The sequence below is a fragment of the Nerophis ophidion genome, linkage group LG15, assembly GCF_033978795.1.
Source record: "Nerophis ophidion isolate RoL-2023_Sa linkage group LG15, RoL_Noph_v1.0, whole genome shotgun sequence".
Lineage (NCBI taxonomy): Eukaryota > Metazoa > Chordata > Actinopteri > Syngnathiformes > Syngnathidae > Nerophis > Nerophis ophidion.
In genome coordinates this window covers 30,333,506-30,357,002 of record NC_084625.1, presented here as the reverse complement: position 1 = coordinate 30,357,002, position 23,497 = coordinate 30,333,506, and the positions used below count along the sequence as shown (strand labels likewise).

The 23,497-nt window shown below is 38.9% G+C and overlaps 1 protein-coding gene across 1 annotated transcript; it reads left to right on the top strand.

The window, feature by feature from the left end:
- Positions 1–1,469: 1,469 nt before the first annotated feature.
- On the top strand, positions 1,470–23,249 carry mtmr6 (myotubularin related protein 6). Its single transcript, XM_061921988.1, has 15 exons — positions 1,470–1,698; positions 6,426–6,557; positions 10,025–10,187; positions 10,257–10,414; positions 12,208–12,336; positions 12,394–12,528; positions 12,598–12,730; positions 12,809–12,918; positions 16,352–16,477; positions 16,545–16,594; positions 17,432–17,525; positions 20,922–21,028; positions 21,214–21,348; positions 21,438–21,564; positions 22,659–23,249. Exons 1-15 carry the CDS (start codon positions 1,675–1,677, stop codon positions 23,004–23,006), a joined length of 1,971 nt encoding a protein of 656 aa, XP_061777972.1. The 5' UTR covers positions 1,470–1,674; the 3' UTR covers positions 23,007–23,249.
- Positions 23,250–23,497: the final 248 nt, after the last annotated feature.

The window sequence follows — 23,497 nt, the reverse complement described above, 5'->3', positions numbered from 1 at the left end:
CATTGGGACGGATTCCGATGTTTTTAGACACATTTACTAGGTTAATTCTGGGAAATCCCTTATCTTTTTATCGTGTTGCTAATGTTTTAGTGAGTTAAATAGTACCTGATAGTCGGAAGGGTGTCTCCACGGGTGTCTTGACGCGCAGTGTCTCAGGGGAGTCGACGGCAGCTATGGACGGCACAAGCTCAGCTTTTCTCCGGTAGGAACTGACTTTTTAACCACAATTTTCTCACAGAGACCTGCTGGTTGACATGTGCTCGGGATCCATGTTGGCGCTCTAATCCATAGGAAAGTTTCACCTCCAGGAATTTTAAACAAGGAATCACCGTGTGTTTGTGTGGCTAAAGGCTAAAGCTTCCCAACTCCATCTTTCTATTGTGACTTCTCCAATATTAATTGAAAAAATTGCAAAAGATTCAGCAACACAGATCTCCAAAATACTGTGTAATTATGTCGTTAAGCAGACGACTTTTAGCTGTGTGTGTGCACAGCGCTCATACTTCCTAAAAACCGTGACGTCTTGCGTACACGTCATCATTACAAGACGTTTTCAAGACGAAACTCTTGGGAAATTTTAAATTGTAATTTAGTAAACTAAAAAGGCCGTATTGGCATGTGTTGCAATGTTATTATTTCATCATTGATATATAAACTATCAGACTGCGTGGTGGGTAGTAGTGGGTTTCAATAGACCTTTAACCATGCAGGGTTCGATTGAACCCTTGGGGTTCGGTGAGTCGACCTCATGGGTTCGGCGGAGATCAAAACACACCCGACTCTTCGTGTAAATACAAACTTCTCCCTGTGGGCATATTACAGATATGGCAACTAGCTGACTGATTTGCAGGTGCATGTTCATGCACGGTTGATTTTGTGCACCGGTAAAAAAAAAACCATGGTAACACTTTAGTATAGGGAACATATTCACCATTAATTAGTTGCTTATTAAACATGCAAATTAGTAACGTATTGGCTCTTAACTAATCATTGAGTACTAATTGATATCTTATTCGGCATGGCCTTATTATAACCCTAACCCTCTAACCCTGACCTTAACCCTAACCAAATAACTCTAAATGAAGTCTTTATTACTTAGAATATGTTCCCCTAGTGTCCAAATAACTGTAAATGAAGTCTTTGTTACTTAGAATATGTTCACCTGTACTAAAGTGTTACAAAAACATACAACTTTGTCTTGAATTTTAAAATTTTTATTTTTTATTTTTCACTAAAGAAGGGTTCGGTGAATGCGCATATGAAACTGGTGGGGTTCGGTTCCTCCAACAAGGTTAATAACCACTGTTACTAGCCACAATATAATACGACACAACTAAAAAACAGCTACGGTTTAATCCAACTCTTTCTAAAATATGAATTTTGGTCTAATGTATCATTGGATTAAATGGTTTTAGCCTGCATGGGGTCCCCTCTTGGGCTCTTATTTTGAAAAACCGTGAACCTAAGGCGTTGCCGTCATTATCGAAGGCTTTACGCGGATGCGGGAGCAAAGTAATTGACAATAAACAGTAAACACGCATCGAATGCGGTCTACATCGTACCGTTTGTTTGCGTTGCTCTTTCAATTACCACCCAATCAATGATAGAGCTATACACGGAAGGCGTTGTGTGAACTTTGGTGTCGCTGACAACATCTGTTACGACTGGGGAGACATGGAACACATCCGAACCCCAAAGGTAGCTAACATTTCTTGCTAATTGCAGCGGATGAGAGGCAAGACAAGCCACTCGGCCTCACGTTGTAAGGCCGATTAATCAATAACATTTGTCAATAATTGTGTATGCTCACTGTGCATTATATGGAGTAAATGCATCCTGGCGTGCAGGTGTCCTAAGACAGTGGTCCCCAACCTTTTTGTAGCTGCGGACCGTTCAACGCTTGATAATTTGTCCCGAGAAAATTGGTCATGAAAAAGGGAGGTTTTGTGGGTTGGTGCACTAATTGTAAGTTTATCTTGTGTTTATTATGTTGATTTAATACAATTAAATAAAATAATAACAAAAAAATAAATAAATTATGAAAAAATTATTCTGCGACCCGGTGGTTGGGGACCACTGTCCTAAGAGACAAGTCCGTGAGCTGTTTTATTTTGCCCTTTTCTATGTATGTTTCCAGTTATCAAAGCTTGCACATTTAATTTCATGCATTCTTAGTGAAAGATTACTTCGAAATGCGGCGTGGATGTTTTTGAGTTCTCTTAAAGGCCACAAAACACATTTTTCAAAGATATATCTGCCAACGCCCTGCGATGAGTTGGCGACTTGTCCAGGGTGTACCCCGCCTTCCGCCCGATTGTAGCTGAGATAGGCGCCAGCACCCCCCGCGACCCCAAAAGGGAATAAGCGGTAGAAAATGGATGGATGGATTTCTGCCAACATGTTGAAAAGAGAAACTGGAAATTGTGATGTATCATGTTGTACAGCAAAACCGGCATACAGTGGAGCCTTACCGAACAACTGGAGGACCTAGACCAGTGGTTCTTAACCTGGGTACGACCGAACCCTAGGGGTTCAGTGAGTTGGCCTCAGGGGTTCGGCAGAGGTCAAAACACACCCGACTCATCGTGTAAATACAAACTTCTCCCTATCGGCATATTACGGATACGGCAACAGCAGAAGTCACACTGATTTGCAAGTGTGTAATTTGTTGTGAGTTTATGCAGTCTAGTGTGAGTTTAGTGTCGATTTTGTTCTTTGAACAAGGTGATGTTCATGCACGGTTCATTTTGTGCGCCAGTAAAAAAAACATGGTAACACTTTAGTATGGGGGACATATTCACCACTAATTAGTTGCTTATTAACATGCAAATTAGTAACATATTGGCTCCTAACTAGTCATTATTAAGTACTTATTAATGCCTTATTCGGCATGGCCTCATTATAACCCTAGCCCTCTAACCCTAATCCTAATCAAATAACTCCAAATGAAGTCTTTGTTACTTAGAATATGTTCTCCATACTAAAGTGTTACCAACAACACATAACTTAGCCTTGAATTTGAAAAAAAAAACATTTTATTTTTCACTAAGAAGGGTTCGGTGAATGTACATATGAAACTAACGGGGTTCGGTACCTCCAACAAGGTTAAGAACCACCGGCCTAGACTTTGCAGACGATCTAGCTTTCCTGGCTCACACTCACCAACAGATGCAGGACAAATCACAAAAACAACAAAGAGCTGCTGCATTTCTTGGGCTTAAGATCAATTCACAAAAAAAAAGGTAATGCGTATCAATCCCAAGAACAATACACCAATAACAATGGACCATAATCAATTAGAGGAGGTAGTCAGTGTTACATACTTGGGGAGCATAATCAGTATAGATGGAGGGGCAGATGAAGGTGTCAAATCCAGAATAGGGAAAGGAAGAACATCATTCAACATGCTAAACAAAATATGGAGAGCAAAAAACATTTCTCTCAAAACCAAACTAAAAATATTTAACTCAAATGTCAAATCCATCCTGCTGTAAGGATCAGAAACATGGAAAACCACCAATAGCACACTCACTAAACTTCAGACATTTGTAAACCGTTGCCTCCGTCGGGTCCTAGGAGTCTACTGGCCAAACACCATCACCAATGCCAACCTGTGGGAACTCACCGAACAAGAACCAGTGGAATTGCAAATCAGGAGAAGGAAGTGGAGCTGGATAGGCCACACACTCAGAAAACCTAATAAATCAATTACGAAACAGGCACTAACATGGAACATAAAGGGAAAAAGAAACATAGGGAGACCAAGAACAACCTGGAGAAGAAGCACGGAACAGGAGATGAGGGCTGAGGGGCTGTCATGGCAACCACTCGACCGTAGGGCACAAGACCGGAATGGATGGAAGGCTTTCGTCGGCGAACTATGTTCCTCAGGGAATACTAAGGCCTAACATAACATAACATGTTGTATGCTTGCATGTTCGAAATAAACTCAAACTCAACTAAAAAAAAAATAAAAAAATGGAAATACAAAGCAAACTGAAGGGGCTCATACTGAATTGGTTTGTGCAAGTCTGTCACCTCAGACTAAGTCACTGAAGATAAAAAAGAAGAGCTAAATATTGGAAAGAATAGAATAGAATGAACTTTATTGTCATTATATTTGCATATAACGAGATTAAAGACTCCAACCTAAGGTGCGGTAGTGGGAACAAGTATGGGGTGAAATAAATGACATAAGAGGTAAAAAGGAAAAACTAACAATTGAAATAAACAGACTACAATCCAATAAAAATAATAAGCAATCCTGTACAATATACAAAACACTATAGAAGTACAAAATACAAAATACTGTACAATATAAAGAGCAAGACAGGAGTACCGAAGTAATAAATAACAATCAGTGTCGGACGTATTGCACTCGAAGGGTAGTATTGCAGAAAGGAGCGAAGGGGTGGTGCTATTCACAGCATTTCAATTCGTTTGTGTGATTGCAAACTGTAATTTTTTTGGATTTTTTTTTTTTTACAGTACACCCAAACAATGAACGTTATACATATTATGGTCTATTCCGCTCTTACTTGCTCTCCCACCGACTTCCTGTATTTCACCCACATGCTGTCAAGTATTTGACAAGGACAGGAAAGAGGAAACAAAAGTATGTCTGAGTCAACAAGAATTTTTGCAAATTATCAATTTGCGGAGTTTGAAGTGACAAAAAGCAACATCCTCCTTTTAACCACGGAACAGCGTGCTAGTGACTGTCAAGGAGAATATGGATACTATGAACTGTGCATTAGCATTAGGTGCAAAATCCGGCCATATCCTTACAGCTAGTGTGTCATAATCAGTGTTTGGGGAAAAAAAGAGCATGTGACCTGGGTAAACATTCAACTTGTGCATAGTAAAATTGGACAGGAACTGCATTGCTCTTCAGTAAAACTCAAGTATCTTCAATTTTACCCTCATTCTTAGCTGCAAAACAACACCAAATGACTTCAGTTATTCAGATAAAAGTGGAACATCAAAAGTTGAAGACCCCCAAAATTGGTGGAAATTAGAGTTTAACACAAATTATGTGGTAAAATATGCCTAACACATCACTCCACTCTAGCAATTCTCCTCAGATCACAATGCACATAAGGTCTGCTTAAACTTCATGTTTTGCAACACTTTGGACAATAAGTCAAGTTAACTTAGACTTAGACTGATCTAGAATTCCTTTTATTGTCATTAAAATTTGAACTTTACAGTACAGATAAGAACAACATTTTGTTGCATTAGCTCATTGGGATAAAAGAGCAATAAGGTGCAGATATAAATAAATTACTGTACAGATAAATAATGGTAAATGGGTTGTACTTGTATAAATAAATGATAAATAAATAAATGGGTTGTACTTGTATAGCGCTTTTCTACCTTCAAGGTACTCAAAGCGCTTTGACATTATTTCCACATTTACCCATTCACACACACATTCACACACTGATGGAGGGACCTGCCATGCAAGGCGCTAACCAGCACCCATCAGGAGCAAGGGTGAAGTGTCTTGCTCAGGACACAACGGACATGACGAGGTTTGTACTAGGAGGGAATTGAACCAGGGACGCTCGGGTTGCGTACGGCCACTCTTCCACTGCGCCACGCCGTATAGCCGTATAGCGCTTTTCTACCTTTTTTTTAAAGGAATTCAAAGAGCTTTGACACTATTTCCACATTCATCCATTCACACACTGATGGCGGGAGCTGCCATGCAAGGCGCTAACCATGACCCATCAGGAGCAAGGGTGAAGTGTCTTTCTCAAGGACACAACGGACGTGACTGGGATGGTAGAAGGTGGGGATGGAACCAGGAATCCTCAGGTTCTTGGTTCAAATATATTGGACTTTTGCATATGCATCCACGTTTCTGGATGTATGTTATATTGTCTTTATATTCCAGCGCGTTAATCAGTTTTTGGGGGGAATTGAGGGGATTATTGTGACTCGTTCAAGAGTCTTATGGCTGAGGGAAGAAACTGTTGTAGAACCTGGAGGTTCTGCTACAGAGGCTGCAGAACCTCTTTCTAGAGTCCAGCAGTGAAAACAGTCATTGGTGGGAGTGGAAGGCATCTCTACAGTTATTTTGATCCTTGGTCAGGCAGCGGCTTTTTGCGATTTCCTAGATAGGAGGAAGAAGAGTTCTTTTTTCCTTTTAAACACACTTTTTTCTTATTTTCAGGGACTAAACAAAAACAATCAATCATACAGAGAATGAGTTACAATGAAGTGGTGCACTCTACTAATTAATAATCATTATAATCAATGTCTTTGCATCCTGACGGCTGTATTATGGCAGTGGATGGCAAACGCCAGAAGGTGGTGAGGATTAGTATCACTGCAGCTGGCATCGTGATGCACAACATTACTAATCAAGTCTTTTTAATTTCAGTGCCCACCCTTGACTGTTTTTGGATGTGTGCTTGCAGGTGGAGCAGGTGCGGCTGTTGGATCGCTTCAACAACAAGTCCACCAGCGGCACACTGTACCTCACAGCCACGCACCTTATCTTTGTGGAGAGCGGATCCAACAGCTCAACGTCTGCCGGGCAAGAGATTTGGGTGAGTGGATCCATGTTACATGGCGTTTTTGTGCATATGCAAGTCATTTTTTGTTGTCATTTTTGATTAAAAAGCAAGTCATGGCTAGAATACAATCAGTTTTTTTGATGCACTACTTCATTACATATACAATATTGAATATTATTGTATTTTATTTACAGGCACCAGTAATAAGCACCCTAAGAATGCAATAATAATCCACATATACAAATGTAAAAAAAAAAGCAAAAAAAGGCTATTATTAAAAAGCAATTATACATTTAAGAATTTAAATAAAAAGTGTGTGATGAAATAGCTATTAATCATTGAAAAATGTAAAATAGTGCAGTAAAACACTGTTACACTAATATGGATGTGAAAGTGTGCAGTATAGAAGATATTCTACATATAGAAAATGTACAATATTGTAAAGAAAATGTACACAAATGCAGTGAAACAACCATGATAAATATTAAAACATTTAAAATAGTGTACTAAAAATGCTATTCTACATGTCGATGTCCAATCCAATCTTCCTTCCTTCTGCGGAAAAGAGCCCTAAGAATCAGTTAAATTTATTAAAATTTCATGAAATGGCGGAGTATAATACCCTAAAAATCATGTACATACCACATGCAACAATTCTACCAAACATCCAAAACAGATTTGTAAAAAGAGAAAGTAATTATAATCTCAGAGGAACTGCACTCAATACATCTACATTTAGAACAGTGATAATAGAAATAAATATTTCAAGCAGAAGTGTTAGTTTATTGAACAAACTTCAGAGTAGAATAAAACAATGTAAATCTCTTTCTGTATTAAAAAAAAAAATCATGATGCTGAAAATATATGACTGAGTAGAATAATATCTTCATTATTGATTTAATTGTTGTAAACAGAAAATAGGCCCTGCGAAGAGGTGGCGACTTGTTCAGGGTGTACCCTGCCTACCACCTGATTGTAGCTGAGATAGGCACCAGCGACCCCAAAGGGAATAAGCGGTAGGAAATGGATGGATGGATGGAAAATGAAAATATGGCTTTGTAGTGGCCAACATTCAAAGTCATTTGTTATATTTGTGAAAATAGGGGGCAGATATATGTTTTTAACTTCTTTTTGCTCCTTTTCATTCATATTTTACTTTAATCCATCCATCCATTTTCTACCGCTTATTCCCTTTCGGGGTCGCGGGGGGCGCTGGCGCCTATCTCAGCTACAATCGGGCGGAAGGCGGGGTACACCCTGGACAAGTCGCCACCTCATCGCAGGGCCAACACAGATAGACAGACAACATTCACACTCACATTCACACACTAGGGCCAATTTAGTGTTGCCAATCAACTTATCCCCAGGTGCATGTCTTTGGAAGTGGGAGGAAGCCGGAGTACCCGGAGGGAACCCACGCATTCACGGGGAGAACATGCAAACTCCACACAGAAAGATCCCGAGCCTGGATTTGAACCCAGGACTGCAGGACCTTCGTATTGTGAGGCAGACGCACTAACCCCTCTGCCACCTTAATGCTATGTTTATTTATTTATTTTTATTTCATTTTTTTGTTAGATTTTTTTATGAATGAAATACATAAATTAACTATCGTGAACTGAACAAGAGAGTAATAACAAACTATTTACATTACATTTCCTTTATAAATGTAAAAAAGTGTACAATAGTGGAATAAAAATATACTATACATTCTGTATAGAAGACATAAACGAGTGCAATAAAACATCCTTCATAAGTATAACAAAAAAGATAGGATAAACTATTCATACCACAACGGGGAAATTATGTGGTTTCGTTGCAGAGGGAAACATCAGAGAACACACCGGACATTGAAAGATTACAGAGCACAATAGTTCAAATAAAAGGCAAATCTACATGTAAGGATGTACACAAGTGTAATACAACATCCTTTATAGATATAAAACATGTGCAATAGTGCAGTAAAATTTTTATTATACCTATAGATTAGTACAAAAGTGTAGTAAAATATTGATCATACATGTAAGATGTACAATAGGGCAATACAAGAGCTACTGATCACAAGGATGTACACAAGTCTAATAAAACATTAATTATAGATGTACAACCTCAGATATGCAGATGGCACTTTGCTACTGGCAGACCAGAAAAAAAACGACAGAACATCCTGAACAAAGTAGTCGCCCACAGTGAAGTAAACGGACTGGCTCTAAACCTTAACAAAACCAAATGCAGAACAGTTTCCAAGAAACCACATCCACTTGCATGTAACCTCACATGTAATACCAAGAATATAATACAAGTGGATCAATTCAAATACCTGGGTGTCACAGTTACATCTGATGGTAGGTGTGAAAAAGAGATAAACAAACGGATTGCCATGTCAAAAGACAGCTTCAACAAACCGAGTCTTATATTTGAAACATCTCAATTGACACCAAACTAAGAGTCCTCAAAACGTATTTATGGTCCGTCCTACTTTACAGCTGTGATTGCCAGACTTTAAACAATCAACAACTGAGAAAATTAGAGGCAACTGAAATGTGGTTCTTCAGAAAAATACTTTGCATGTCATGGACTGAAAAGCAAAGTAATGAAGAGGTATTGGCGACAGCAAAAACAAGAAGATCTCTAATTGCAACGATTCGAAATAGGCAACTGAAACTCCTCAGACATATCATTAGAAAAGACAGCTTAAAAAAATTGATGTTAACAGGAAAACTAGCAGAAAAGAAAGCTCCAGGTTGAAAACGAACAACATATATCAACAACCTAAGAAATGTTATCGGAAATATCAATAATATACAACTCATACACAGAGCGGACGACAGAGAAGACTGGAGAGCCATGATCATCAATGCCTGCAAACAAGCCTGATACCCCATGATGATAGATGTACAGAAACGTTTCAATACTGGTAGTTTAAAAAAAAAGGTATTCTATGTACAGAATATATTCTTGAGTGCAATCAAACACCCATTATAAACCTAAAAAATACACAATAATGTAATAGAAAAGCTACTGTACATATAGAAAATGTACTAGGGTGTTATAAAAATCCATCATAAATATATTTAAAAAATATTGTGGTAAAACAAACTTTTTGACGAATAAGGATAAATAAAACTGTCATTATAAATGTAAAACGAGTGCAATAAAAAGTTATACATATAGATGTGCATGAGTGCAATAAAACATTTATTTTAATTATAGAAAGGTGTAACATAGTTCACTAAAAGCTATTCCACCAACAAATGTACACAAGTACCAGTAAAATTAGAAAAATAATTTGAAAAATGTATAACTTTTTGGTTGTACTATTGTACATCTGGAAGATGTGTACGAGTACATATAGGACATGTACTTTATTGCAATAAAACATCCACATATAAAAATGAGCTAGGTCAAAACCAGAATGACATGTGAGTGTAAAAAAAAAATACTTAAGACTTGCATTTCGTCTTCACATGATTTGTATGAACTTCCTGTCTTTTCTGCAGATTTTGCACCACCACATCGCTTCCGTGGAGAAGCTCTCCCTCACCACCACGGGATGTCCATTGGTCATTCAGTGTCGTAACTTCCGAGTGGTTCACTTCGTGGTGCAGCGAGAACGCGACTGCCACGACGTCTACAGCTCGCTCTTGCGCCTTCTGCGGCCTGGTGGGTTTCACCGCATCCGACCGTGTACACACACACCGTCTTTTTGACTTCATCCTTCTTTGTGTGCAGAGTCGTACGATGAGCTCTACGCCTTCTCCTACAACCCCAAACAGAATGACCAGCAGCGGGAGGAAGGGTGGCAACTTATTGACCTGGGAGCGGAATTTGAGAGGATGGGCGTCCCCTGTGACCAATGGCAACTCACCGACGTCAACCGAGACTACAAGGTGGATAATGTTTGGGTCTTGCATTTAGGAAAGGATGAAATAGCGTAAAATCGATACTGCGATTATATATTGCAGCCTGCTGCAGTAGCAATATACTACCATATACTATATTTGCATTTAAATGATAATGGAACCATTTCAAAATAGATTGCAAAAGCTCTTAATTTAGCTGCTGTCCTATGCAGTAACATATTGTGTCATTTCCAGTTGTATTATTTTCTCAAAACTATTGCTAATACTTGTTAATTTACTGTTAATAGTAGATTATTATGGGGTTCTACCTACAACTGAAACTCAAAACATTTTAATCGTATCGTACTAAGGCTTGTTTGGTCCAGTAATTACATTTACAAGGTGAAACTAATTAATGACATGGAATCAAAACATACAAGGCAATGTATTTTAAGATTTTTTTTTATATAATTTTAGTAATTATTGCTTGGAGCTTATGAAAATGTTAAATTGAAAATCTTCGAAAATTCGGGGTTTTCAAAAACTATAAGGCATGATCATCACAATTGTATACTAAGATAAAGGCTTGACATATCTCACATTGCTGAAATTAATGAGCTTTTGCACAATATTCACATGTCTGGACTTTCACATTTACACTTCTGTTAAAAAGTAATAAACATTTATTCTTCTGTTATTTGGATATTTTACATTAGTTTTGGGCGATACTATAAATTTGGGTATCAATCCAATATCATGTAGTTACAAGGGCCATGCCACTGCTTATAATGAAACTTAAAATTTTCAAGATTGATGATTAATTTTATTTAAATTTTAGTTTTTTATAGAGCATAGACAAACCAATAGATTACAATGTGTGCAGAAAAAAACAGCAACGTCCATGTTTCTTTTTTAAAATGTATTAGTTAAATAAAAATAGATCACAATTATAATCAGGCTAAAACACAGGATTGCGGTGTAACAATATTAATTATTCAAAATGATTTCCCCTTTTCCTTTTATCACATACAATATTTCAAGCCATATACAATAAATTGTGAAAAATTACTAAACATAAATAAAAAATATTATTGGCTGATATTTCCACAGTTTGTAAATAATACAAAAAACAGTATTGTGCTAATCAGAAAAGATTAATCTAGTCACTATATCATCGACCCTCAACTGATAACATACTTGATATCATTACTGTCAATATTTGTATCGATTTTACCACTCTTGTTTACGTTCAAGAGCTCGACCTTAGCTTTGCTTTTTTTATATCCTTCGACAGCCTGTCGTGTAGCATGTCAAGCTAGTCCTCGGCATCTTTTCACAGTTGTCGCTGTCAAATTTGCTGGAAACAGCTCAAATGTGTCATCAACATGCATCATCACCATTTGTCTAAAAAATGTATAGTATTTATATCAAATATTGACTATATCGTAAAGATACTAACAATTGGGATGGCATGAAAATCAAATGCTACTCTGTATTTTGAAAGGAATTGCAAGCAAATTCAATTTACCAGAAGGTGTTATTCCTTTTTGTCCAAAAGGGGGCGGTGAAGCTTTACCATAGACATAACAAAAATAATAGTAAAAGACACATAACAGAAATAATAGTAAAAGACACATTCAACCCTAAAATGAGACTTCGGAGATCTGCAAAACTCAAAAACGTCTCAAAAAGGTTGTGGACCACTGGTGTAGGGTACCAATGACCAATTTTTTGCACCCTTTATTGGGCAGAGCAACACACAGGAAAGTGCATGCAATTGAACACATTAAACCATTGGTCTCATGCAAGCTTTTACATTTTTTTATTTATTTGATCCACAGATTTGTGAGACGTATCCACGCGACCTGTATGTTCCCATCACGGCCAGTAAGCCCATCATAGTGGGCAGTTCCAAGTTCAGGAGCAAAGGACGCTTCCCTGTGCTCACTTACTTCTACCAAGAGAAGAAGGTATGTTTTGTCCACCGCCATAAAGTCGCTGTTTGTAAAGTGTACAAATGTTGACAGGCGGCAGTGTGTCGGTGCAGCCAGCCTCTCTCTGGCTTCAGTGCACGGTGCTTAGAAGATGAGAGCATGCTTCAGGCCATCAGCAAGGCCAACCACAACAGCCGATTTGTTTACGTCATGGACACCAGGCCAAAAGTAAGAGTATTATTTTAAAAACCACTATTTTATTCTTTTAAACACCATTGTATGTCCTCATCTTCTCAGCTGAACGCGCTCGCCAACCGAGCGGCGGGCAAAGGGTACGAGAATGAGGACAACTACTCCAACATCCGCTTCCAGTTTGTGGGCATCGAGAACATCCACGTGATGAGGACCAGCTTGCAGAAGCTGCTGGAAGGTTGGACTTTGAAACTTTGCTGCTTAACACAATAGATTTCATTGTCCTGCCTCATTTATGTTGTTTGTATGCCTTCAGTTACCGGAAACAGGTCTCTCACCATGAGCGACTTCCTGATAGGACTGGAGAGCTGTGGCTGGTTGAGGCACATCAAGGCTGTTGTGGATGCTGCAATCTTTCTGGCTAAGGTACACGTCAAAACTAACACAGTGAAATTTCTCCATTAAAAAAACAATGTAAATATGAATAATGGGTCTGAGTGTCAACCAAAGTCCATATTTGATAGGGCTGCAACTATCAATTATGTAGTAAAAGAGTATTATATCGATTATTTTGTTTGATTAGTTGAGTAATTGGATAGAACACACTTCAATGCGTATTTTGGGGAAGATTATTATAATAAAAAACATTTTTTCTACTCCACATAACCTTTGTTCTTTTTTTCAAATGAATTCACATTGTCAAAATAGAAATTTCACTATTAACAATTTTGCATTTTTAAAAGCAACCGTGAGGAAACTATGTCTGTATATGTAAAGTTCGGGCACCCCATGTGGTCTAGATTTCATACACGTTTATTAGTTACACTATTAAATGATTTATGAAGCAATAGTTAAATTTATCAATTTAACAGATATCAATCTGTCAATCCTTTTCCGTGTCCGGGCCATGTGAGGTTCCCCGTTTTGAGTCAAATTAAGCCGCAGACACTTTGATGGATACTTTGAACACAATAAAGTGCAATACAGTAGTGTATATCAAACAAACATAACAAGAGGATGATGGATCAACGTTGTATTTAATAATAAAGCCAATTTTTATATGTACTGGTATATACATTATGGTTGTCCCGATGCCAATATTTTGGTACTGATACCAACATGTGTTTCGATACTTTTCAAAATAGTGGACCACAAAACAATTCATTATTTGCATTATATTAACAGAAAATCTTAAGATACATTCAACATATGTTTCTTATTGCAATCAAAGAAGAATGTGGGTATTTACAAAGATAACTTGTGTTTTAGCAGTAAGCGTACAAAGGCTCCTAATTTGCTGCTGACGTATGAAGTAACATATTGTGTGATTTCTGATATTAATATTTTGTCAAAATTATGAGGGACAAGCAGTAGAAAAAAGAATGGATTACTTATCCATTTGTTCATTTTGTCACATGGGGGGGTCGCAGCTTGCTGCGCGGTTGTTCTCCTGGAATGCAGAACGAACGGCTCCGGACGACAGCGTGAGGTAGGATAAGATTTATTGCTCATAAATCATAAATGTACCCAAAGACAGAACAAACAAAATAACAACGTACTGATCGCACGCGGAAGCTAAGGCTAAACAGTTAGCGCAGAAAACAAACAAGACTTACATAGTATGGCTTGAGTCAAAACACTTGGCATAAATTAGATACAAGGCAGAAAACTAACGTCGACAGGTTGCATGCAGCAAACACAATGAAGGCAGAACGGTGTGATAACAAAGGTAGCCTTAAATAGAGTCTCTGATGAGTAGCAGGGGAAAATCAAGTAACCATGGTGCCGAAACAAACTCACAGGTGCACAAGCAATAATAAAAGGAGTCCAAAACTAACAGAAAACACTGATCATGACACATTTACTGTTATATCTGCTTTCTTTCTGTTTTAACATGTTCTATCTACACTCATATTAAAATGTAATAATAATTTATTGTTCTGTAGTTCTTGTAGCTGAGATAGGCGCCAGCGCCCCCCGCGACCCCGAAAGGGAATAAGCGGTAAAAAATGGATGGATGGATGTTCTGTAGTTTGCTACTTTACATACGTTTTTGGTGATGCTCCAAATTCTGGTATCAATTCAATATCAAGTAGTTACAGGGTCATAATAAAGGCCTCCTTCGTCCAGGGACATATTTCATTGGTTTATGAACAATAAACAAATATGAAATATTTTGTGTTAAAAAAAAAAGGCGTAATCATTGTGGTGTCCACTGTGTACGGCTCTTATACTTGGTATTGTTACAGTGGATATTGTTTACTCGACTTCAACATAAATTATTTTTAACAGAGTTTTTATTTTATTTCTCATGAAAAGGCTGAGATATTTTTGTTGCAGTAAAAACATGTGCTTTGTTGTAGCTGAATAAGCCTGTTTTGCAAATTTTGTGTGCCATTATTTGAAGATGCTTTTCTCAGTCTTTTGTTTTTAATTTTTCATCAGTTAATTTTTCTTCAGCAAATCTCCCCACAACACATTAATGCCACTTTCAATTATTTAGTATCAAACACCTGAAAAACCCTTGCACTTTGGGAACAATTTCTGAAAATTCAAGGTTTTAAAAAGCCTGCAAGAGTCTGGGGGTACTGGTCAAATTGTTAAAAAATTTTAAATTTCAAATGCGTATTTGGTTAGATTGGTCGAAATCCTGTGCTTTTTAGGGTTGGGTTTACAATAAAACAAACCAGTTATTACAACTTTATAAAAACACAGGGGAATGTAATGTAAATAAAAACACTTTAAAACACCTTTTTTAAAATGCTGCCATGAAATCAGGCATTTTAGGCCACAACAATCACACAAACAAATCTGTGAAATCCTGGAGGGACTGATTGGTTATAACAACATGTACTTGTTGCAAGGCAGAGTTTATGGAGCACAATCATTTGTGCCCTGAAGTCCAGCAATGGACATGAAGTATTGGCATATTCCACCTACACTCATCTTTTTATTGCATTTATCTTAGTTCAGCTTTCCATTTATCTTATATAAATGGTCCTCATTTTATGACATTTTGTTGATACGAATGCAGCCCTATTTATTAATTTCAAAACTTAATTTTAATTTGGTTTTGCACACATTAGAAAATGGTGGAATAATGCAGAACACATAAAATCGCATAAGGCAATGATGAAACATCCAAGAACAACAATGTTGAAATAGTGGACCAACTCAGAAAAAGTCATTTTGAGGCAGTCAGTAGCCAGGATTCTACTAGTACATCGACAAAGACATGGAATAACAAACAACGGCAACAAAACAAGCAGGGCTTTAGCAGAAACTGATTAATTCCGGTTAATCAGAATTCAAAAGTGTGCTTAGTTTGATAAAAACAACAACAATTGACAGCACTACTTGTTCGTTAAATTGTTGTACTTCATATCTCCCAGGTGCAAGTCAGGGTATTCTGGTGGCAGTGTGTCACAGAAAAGAAAAGAAACCCATCACCATGGAAGTGAAAAGGAACATAAAAAGCTCAGAGGGAGAAAAATCCTTTGGTCAAGACTGTCAAGACCATCATTCAGGAAAAAGAGCTTGTTCAAAGGATCTGCACTCATGAAAGCGACCGTAGTAGCTAAGCAGTGTAGTTGTCTCATAGCTCGTGCTTTGGCTGGTTTATAGGTATGGTGCTAAAACTGGACTTTGGGGGGAAAAAGCAATGGGTGACTCATTTCAGTGTTAAATAAATGCAGACTCAACAACCTGCCAAAAATGCTTAATGGTGATGTTGCGCAAGTAACCTACACGGAGGACTGTTAAGTTTCTTTATACACATTTTACAACCGAATTGCTACTCTGTATTAAATGTAAAAGACATATTGAGAGTTTTGGTGTTGTCCTATCATCCAACCACTAGGCGGTGACTGTGGAAGGTGCCAGCGTGTTGGTTCATTGTTCTGACGGGTGGGACCGAACCGCCCAGGTCTGCTCTCTTGGGTCCCTGCTCATGGAACCCTATTACCGCACCATCAAGGGCTTCATGGTACAAGTCCCTTTCTTGGAGCTCCTTGCTTCCTGCTTGCCTCCCCTCATGTTGTGTTTTTTTTTAGGTGCTGATAGAGAAAGATTGGATCTCCTTTGGCCACAAGTTTGCAGACAGGTCAGAAACAGTCACTGCTATTCGTCCTGTCATACTGTATTCACTCGAATACAGTACAACCCTCAATAAGATAAAGTTAAAGTACCACTGAGATTCACTCACACACTAGGTGTGGTGAAATTTGTCCTCTGCATGTGACCCAGCCCCTTGTTCACCCCCTGGGAGGTGAGGTGAGCAGTGAGCAGCAGCAGTGGCCGCGCCCGGGAATCATATTTGGGATTTAACCCACAATTCCAACCCTTGATGCTGAGTGCCAAACAGGGAAATAGGTCCCATTTTTTTAGTCTTTGGTATGACTCGGCCAGGGTTTGAACTCACAACCTACCGATCTCAGGGCGGACACTCTTAACCACGAGACCATTGGTTAAGATGATAATATGAGGCAACTGGGACCAAATTGATCTTGTTTACTAACTTGGCCTTGTTGTAGCTGCCTATCTTGAGGTCACCGGTGTGTTTGTGAATGACAGTAGGAAAAGATATGCTTGGGGGAAGCCTGTATAAATCTCTAGATTTATTTCAGATTTCTTTTTTTCCTATATTTCAGTCAATACTGTATAAATAGTTGTGTTTTCAAATCATTGTCGTTTTTAGGCAAATTAATCACAGGGTGGCAGTGGATTTATTTTGATTCATCACAAATTAATACCATTTCTTTTTAATCCATATTCTTCCTCTCAAATGGTTTATTTAAATGCAATATAATTTTTAATCAGATTAATAATGATGTTTTATTTACAATAACTTTTTAATTTGAATTGATTTGCACAATCTTGCAAGAGCTTTATCAAGAAGTCTGCCTTTATACATTTAATAATGCTGGCTTGTGACTTGCAGGTGTGACCAGTTGGATGGTGACCCAAAGGAAGTGTCTCCCATTTTCACTCAATTCCTGGAGTGTGTCTGGCAGCTGTCTGAGCAGTTCCCTCAGGTGTGTGTATGCATTAGATTATAATAGATAGTAATGTCATCGTGGAGTAAAACATGTGTATTGAATGAAATACAGTGCATCCGGAAGGCTTTTTCCACATTTTGTTGTTACAGCCTAATTCCAAAATGGAATCAATTAATTTTTGTCGTCAACATTTTACACACAATACCCCACAATAAAAATGTGAAATATATATACATATATTTAGAGCTTTTTGGCAATTTATTAAAAAAAGACAAAAACAAATCACATGTACATATGTATTCAGTTAAAAAGTTTCCGTTCCTGTTTCAACTGATCATTCTTAATATGTTCCTACAGCCTAATTAGACTCCCCCTGTGGTAAATTCAGTTGGTTGGGTCCCACACATGACAGTGCATGGTAGATAACAAACCAAACATAAAATCGAAGGAATAATCTATAGACCTCCGAAACAGGATAGCCTAGAGGCACAAACATATCTGCTGCCTTAAAAGTCCCAATGAGCACAGTGGTCTTCATAATCTGTGAATGGAAGAAGTTTGGAACCACTAGGACCAGACCGTCCGTCTAACCTGAGCGCGGGGGGACAAGGGCCGTAATCAGGGAGGTGACCAAGAACCTGATGGTCACTCTGTCAGAGCTACAACATTCCTCTGTGAGAAAGGAGAACCTTACAGAAGGACAACTATCTCTGCAGCAATCCACCAATCAGGCCTGTATGCTTGGGTGGCCAGACCGAAGCCATTCATTCATAAACGCACATGGAAGCCCACCCCGTGTTTGCCAAAATGCAACTGAAAGACTCTCAGAACATGAGAAAAAAATTCTCAGATCTGATGTGACAAAGATTGAACTCTTTGGTGTGAATGCTAGATGTCATGTTTGGAGGAAACCAGGCACCGCTCATCACCATCCCTACAGTGAAGCATGCTGGTGGCAGCATCATGGTGTGTGGATGTTTTTCAGCGGCAGGAACTGGAAGACTTGACAAGATAGAGAAAAAGATGAATGCAGCAATGTAAAGAGACATCCTAGATGAAGGCCTGCTTTAGAGCACTCTTGAACTCAGACTGGGGCGACAGTTCATCTTTCGGCAGGACAAAGACCCTAAGCACATGGCCAAGATATCAAAGGAATGTCTTCAAGACAACTCTATAAATGTCTTTGAGTATTGCCCAGCCAGAGCCCAGACTTGAATCAGATTAAAGATCTCTGGAGAGTTCTTAAAATGCCTGCTCACCCACACATCCCATCCTACTTGATGGAGCTTGAGAAGTGCTGCAAAGAGGGCTTTTCCACTTTGCGCCTATAACAATCCGGATGGTTCTTTCCCTCCCTGGTCCGGAAGACACGACGTACACAGTTTCCAAAAACAATTTGAAATGTGGACTCGTCAGACCACAGAACACTTTTCCACTTTGTATCAGTCCATCTTAGATGAGCTCAGACCTAGCAAAGCCGACGGTGTTTCTGGGCGTTGTTGATTAACGGTTTTCGCCTTGCATAGGAGAATTTTAACTTGCACTTACATATGTAGCAACCAAATGTAGTTACTGACTGTGTGTTTCTGAAGTGTTCCTGAGCCTGTGTGGTGATATCCTTTACACCCTGATGTTGCTTGTTAATGCAGTACAGCCTGAGGGATCGAAGGTCACGGGCTTATCTGCTTACGTGCAGTGATTTTTCCAGATTCTCTAAACCAGGGGTGCCCATTACGTCGATCGCGATCGACTGGTCGATCTCGGAGGGTGTGTCAGTCGATCTCAAGCCAGGCATTAAAAAATATACATAAAAATGAGCAATCATCGATCATACCAAGACTTCACTTTCGTCAGTTGTTTGACATTCTCGGCACCCGAGGATCTTGTGAGATGACGCTGGCTGCTGCGAGCTCATATTTAAGAAAAAAATCACTAACAGGGCGGACGCAGAGAAACACATTTTATTTCTAGAGACTCCGTACCTACTGTCAAAACTCTAAAGACCGACAGCACAGTTCCTGTCTTCACCATAAAAGACCTGTTTCATCCTGCCTGTGCTAACAAAAAAAGAGTCTCAGAAAGCTAGCGTGCACAAGCTAGCAAGCTACGGAGTTTGATGTCAATGTATTTCTCCCCCGCCCTCAGCGACCGCTTTCTCACTTGCTTGCCCACCCGCACTCTCACTGAAGTCACTCACCTGCTGCCAGACATTAAAGGGCCACACACATATGCTACTCTCATAACAAAGTGTTTGAAAACGAGTATGCAAGTTGGACAAATGAGATGCCAAATCCAACCACTTTCATGTGGTATTGGACAGAAAGGAGGACTTTTTTTTTCCTCCATTTGAAAATGCGGACGTTATCAGCACCACTGTCTAATTCCAATCAATGCAAGTCATCAGAATCAAATACACCAACTTATATTCTTGTCTTCATGAAAGAAAGGAATCTATGTGTGTTAAACATGCTTGTATTATCATTAAACACCATTAACTTGTTAACAAAAATGTCTCTTTCATAAATAAATAAATATAAATTATAAATAGGAATGAGGTAGATCTCCTCGACTTGGTCAATTGAAAAGTAGCTCGCCTGCAGAAAAAGTGTGAGAGCCCCTGCTCTAAACCCTTTGATGATATTACGGACCGTAGATGGTGAAATCTCTAAATTCCTTGCAATGGCTGGTTGAAAAAGGTTTTTCTTAAACTGTTCAACAATTTGCTCACGGATTTGTTGACAATGTGGTGACGCTCGCCCCATCCTTGTTTGTGAATGACTGAGCATTTCATGGAATCTACTTTTATACCCAATCATGGCACCCACCTGTTCCCAATTAGCTTGCACACCATTGGGATGTTCCAAATAGGTGTTTGATGAGCATTCCTCAACTTTATCATTATTTATTGCCACCTTTCCCTACTTTTTTGTCATGTGTTGCTGGCATCAAATTCTAAAGTTAATGATTATTTGCAAAAAAAAAAAGGTTTATCAGTTCGTACATCAAATATGTTGTCTTTGTAGTGCATTCAATTTAATATGGGTTGAAAATGATTTGCAAATCATTGTATTCCGTTTATATTTACATCTAACACAATTTCCCAACTCATATGGAAACGGGGTTTGTACATGTGATTTCTTTCTTTATTTTTTTATTCTAAATACATTTTAGAAAAAAAAACTACAAACAATTTTTTACATTGCCATTATGAGGTATTGTTTGTAGAATTTTGAGGACAAAATTGTATTTATTCCATTTTTGAATAAGGCTGTAACATAAAATGAGGAAATAGTCTGCATGCAAGAAAAAAATGAGAGCGCAAACCCTTGCCGACGTGTGGATTGTCTGTTTTTCATGCGCAGGAATTTTGCCTCTGTTTTGACACCATAATTATCCTCTTAATGTGTTCTACAATGGGTCTTTATTTTTCAGGCATTTGAGTTCAGCGAGTGGTTCCTGCTGCAGATCCACGAGCACGTGCACTCGTGTCAGTACGGAAACTTCCTGGGCAACAATCAGAGGCAAAGAGAAGATCTGCAGTGAGTCCACAACAAAGAACCACTGAGTTGAAACATGTGTGACTGTTTTAACTGGCTAACAAGTTCTGCAATGTATTTATGGTTTCTATAGAATTTGCATTATGAATGTTTGTATGGTATTTGAAGGCCTGAATAGTATAGTGTACTGTAGGTAGCTGTGTTGACCAATGTTTTCACATTCCCAGGTTAAGAGAGCGGACTCACTCACTGTGGGCACACCTCCAGAGCGAAAAACTCAACTACATAAATCCGTTCTACAGCCCAGCGTTCGTTGAAAGCCATCCGGTGTTGGAGCCATCCACCTTGCCCTACCATTTTAAGTCCGTACCACATGTGTGCATCTTTGTGACACCTCACATTGTCTAGACTAGGATTTTCAATGTGTGGTTTGTGTGTTGGTGCATAAAAGGTTCTGGAGAAACATGTACCACCAGTTTGATCGCTCCATGCACCCGCGACAGTCCATCTTGAAGACCATTCTGACTATGAGAGAGAACAGTCGCAAGGCAGAGAGCAAACTGCAAGCACTAGAGAGTGTGAGTAAACACACACTAATAATAATAATACATTAACGCATGACCAAAGTATGTCGGTAGTACCGGGTACCGATTCACGTAAGATCCAACTGTGCCATAATTACAAATCTTTCTTGGACACCCGGTAAAAAAAAGGCACAGTCAGGCTCCACTTGAGTATGGCGCCACAAAATGCGTTAGCTCAATGATAAATAACTTTGAATTTGCCACTGACATGCTACCGATTAGCTTTAGGGATTTTAAAAAGGTATTTCAACCCATAACTTGGCAACAAAAACTAAGATGTATGTTACAATCAAACATCTTGTGCGTAACAAATACAGTACTTACAGTATAAATAAGGCCTGGGCAATTATTAAGACTCAGGGGCCACATTTAAAGAAAAAAAATGTGTCTGGGGGCAGGTATGGGGACAAATTATTAAGCGTTGACCGGTCCGCGGATACAAAAAGGTTGGGGACCACTGTACTATATGACACTTACAAATTTGACACGGATGTGTAAGAAAACAAGATAACAACTCAACGGCACAGCTCAGCTTGAAAAAAAAAGATTTTTTTTTAAGATACATAACAATATTCAACTTATCTGAACACACACAAAAGTACCAACATTTAAGTACAGGTATCGATTCCTACGTACCAGGAGTCAGTACCATACTGATTCAAATGTGAATGATACCCATTCCTACTAAAAATGTGATATGATATAACAAAACTATGAAAGTTTGTGTATGACACTTATAACCACAGTGTTATCACACATTATCCGGAAACTCCCTTTAATCCCCCTGTGTTTGTTTCTCTGTAACTCATTTTGCTAGTTTACCGTAACTGCGCACAATGGAGGCGCCGTCAAGTGCAATAGTATAACACATGGGCCGAAGTGGGGATTCTTTCAAATCAAAATAACTACAAGACCATAGATTATATGGATGTAATTTCAAACACATTTTTGGGGACCACTGCTCTATATGACAAAAGTGTTCTACTGATGTGTCAGCATTACTGGGCCAGTTAAATATCCCCGCTGCATATTATCGTTAAAAAATGAGTACTCTTGTTATAATAATATGATTTTTGTATTGCATCTAGAGACTCCACCAGCTCGGCGTGACCGCTGACCCCTCCGCCACTCCTCCGAGCAGGGATCGGCACTCACTCTCCAACCCCCTCCCTCCACGCCCCAACTCCCTCATCCTGGGTGCGCCAGTCAACCACAAAGAGGCGCAGCGGCAGCAAGAGGAGAACGACGAGCACGAGGAGGTAGGCGAGGAGGCCACAGAGAGCACAGACACTGAGCGGACAGTAGAGGGCAGCAGCGGCACTGAGAGCCGCAAGCAGAGCTACGGCGAGCTGGAGGGCACACACAACAGCGAGCTCGCCAAAGAGGAGCCGGCCGTCGTGAGTCTGGAGTTCGGAGTGGCGCGCATGACCTGCTGAGAGCCGGCGTTGTGGGAAAGGACAGGCGTAATCGATGACAACTTCCTGAAAAGCGTGCAAGGCGGTCGCTCTTGTTCTTTATGTGATCACATAACAGTCCTCAACATATGTCTGTATAGTCTAAATCTCTATCATGTCTTATTGCACCTATAGAAACGCATTTGCTTTTCTCTTTTTTTTTTTTAAATAAATGCCTGGACGCGATGAGTAAGAAAATAAAGTAATCCACAGTAAGAAGGTGGATTTGTCCTGGTTTGATTTCCTTGTTAGACTATTTTTCGGTCTTACATGCCACATAATAGTGTATTGGAATAATTCATGATATAATTTAGACAGTTTAAATGTGCTTTTACAAAATTTGGCTGGGAACACGTGTCTGTAGCTTTAATGCTAATGAGGTGTGTTTATCCACGCCTGTTCTTGACTGTGTGTCTTCATTGTGCATTATCTGGGTTAGCCCGTTGGCTGAAGGAAAAAAAAAAGTTAAGATC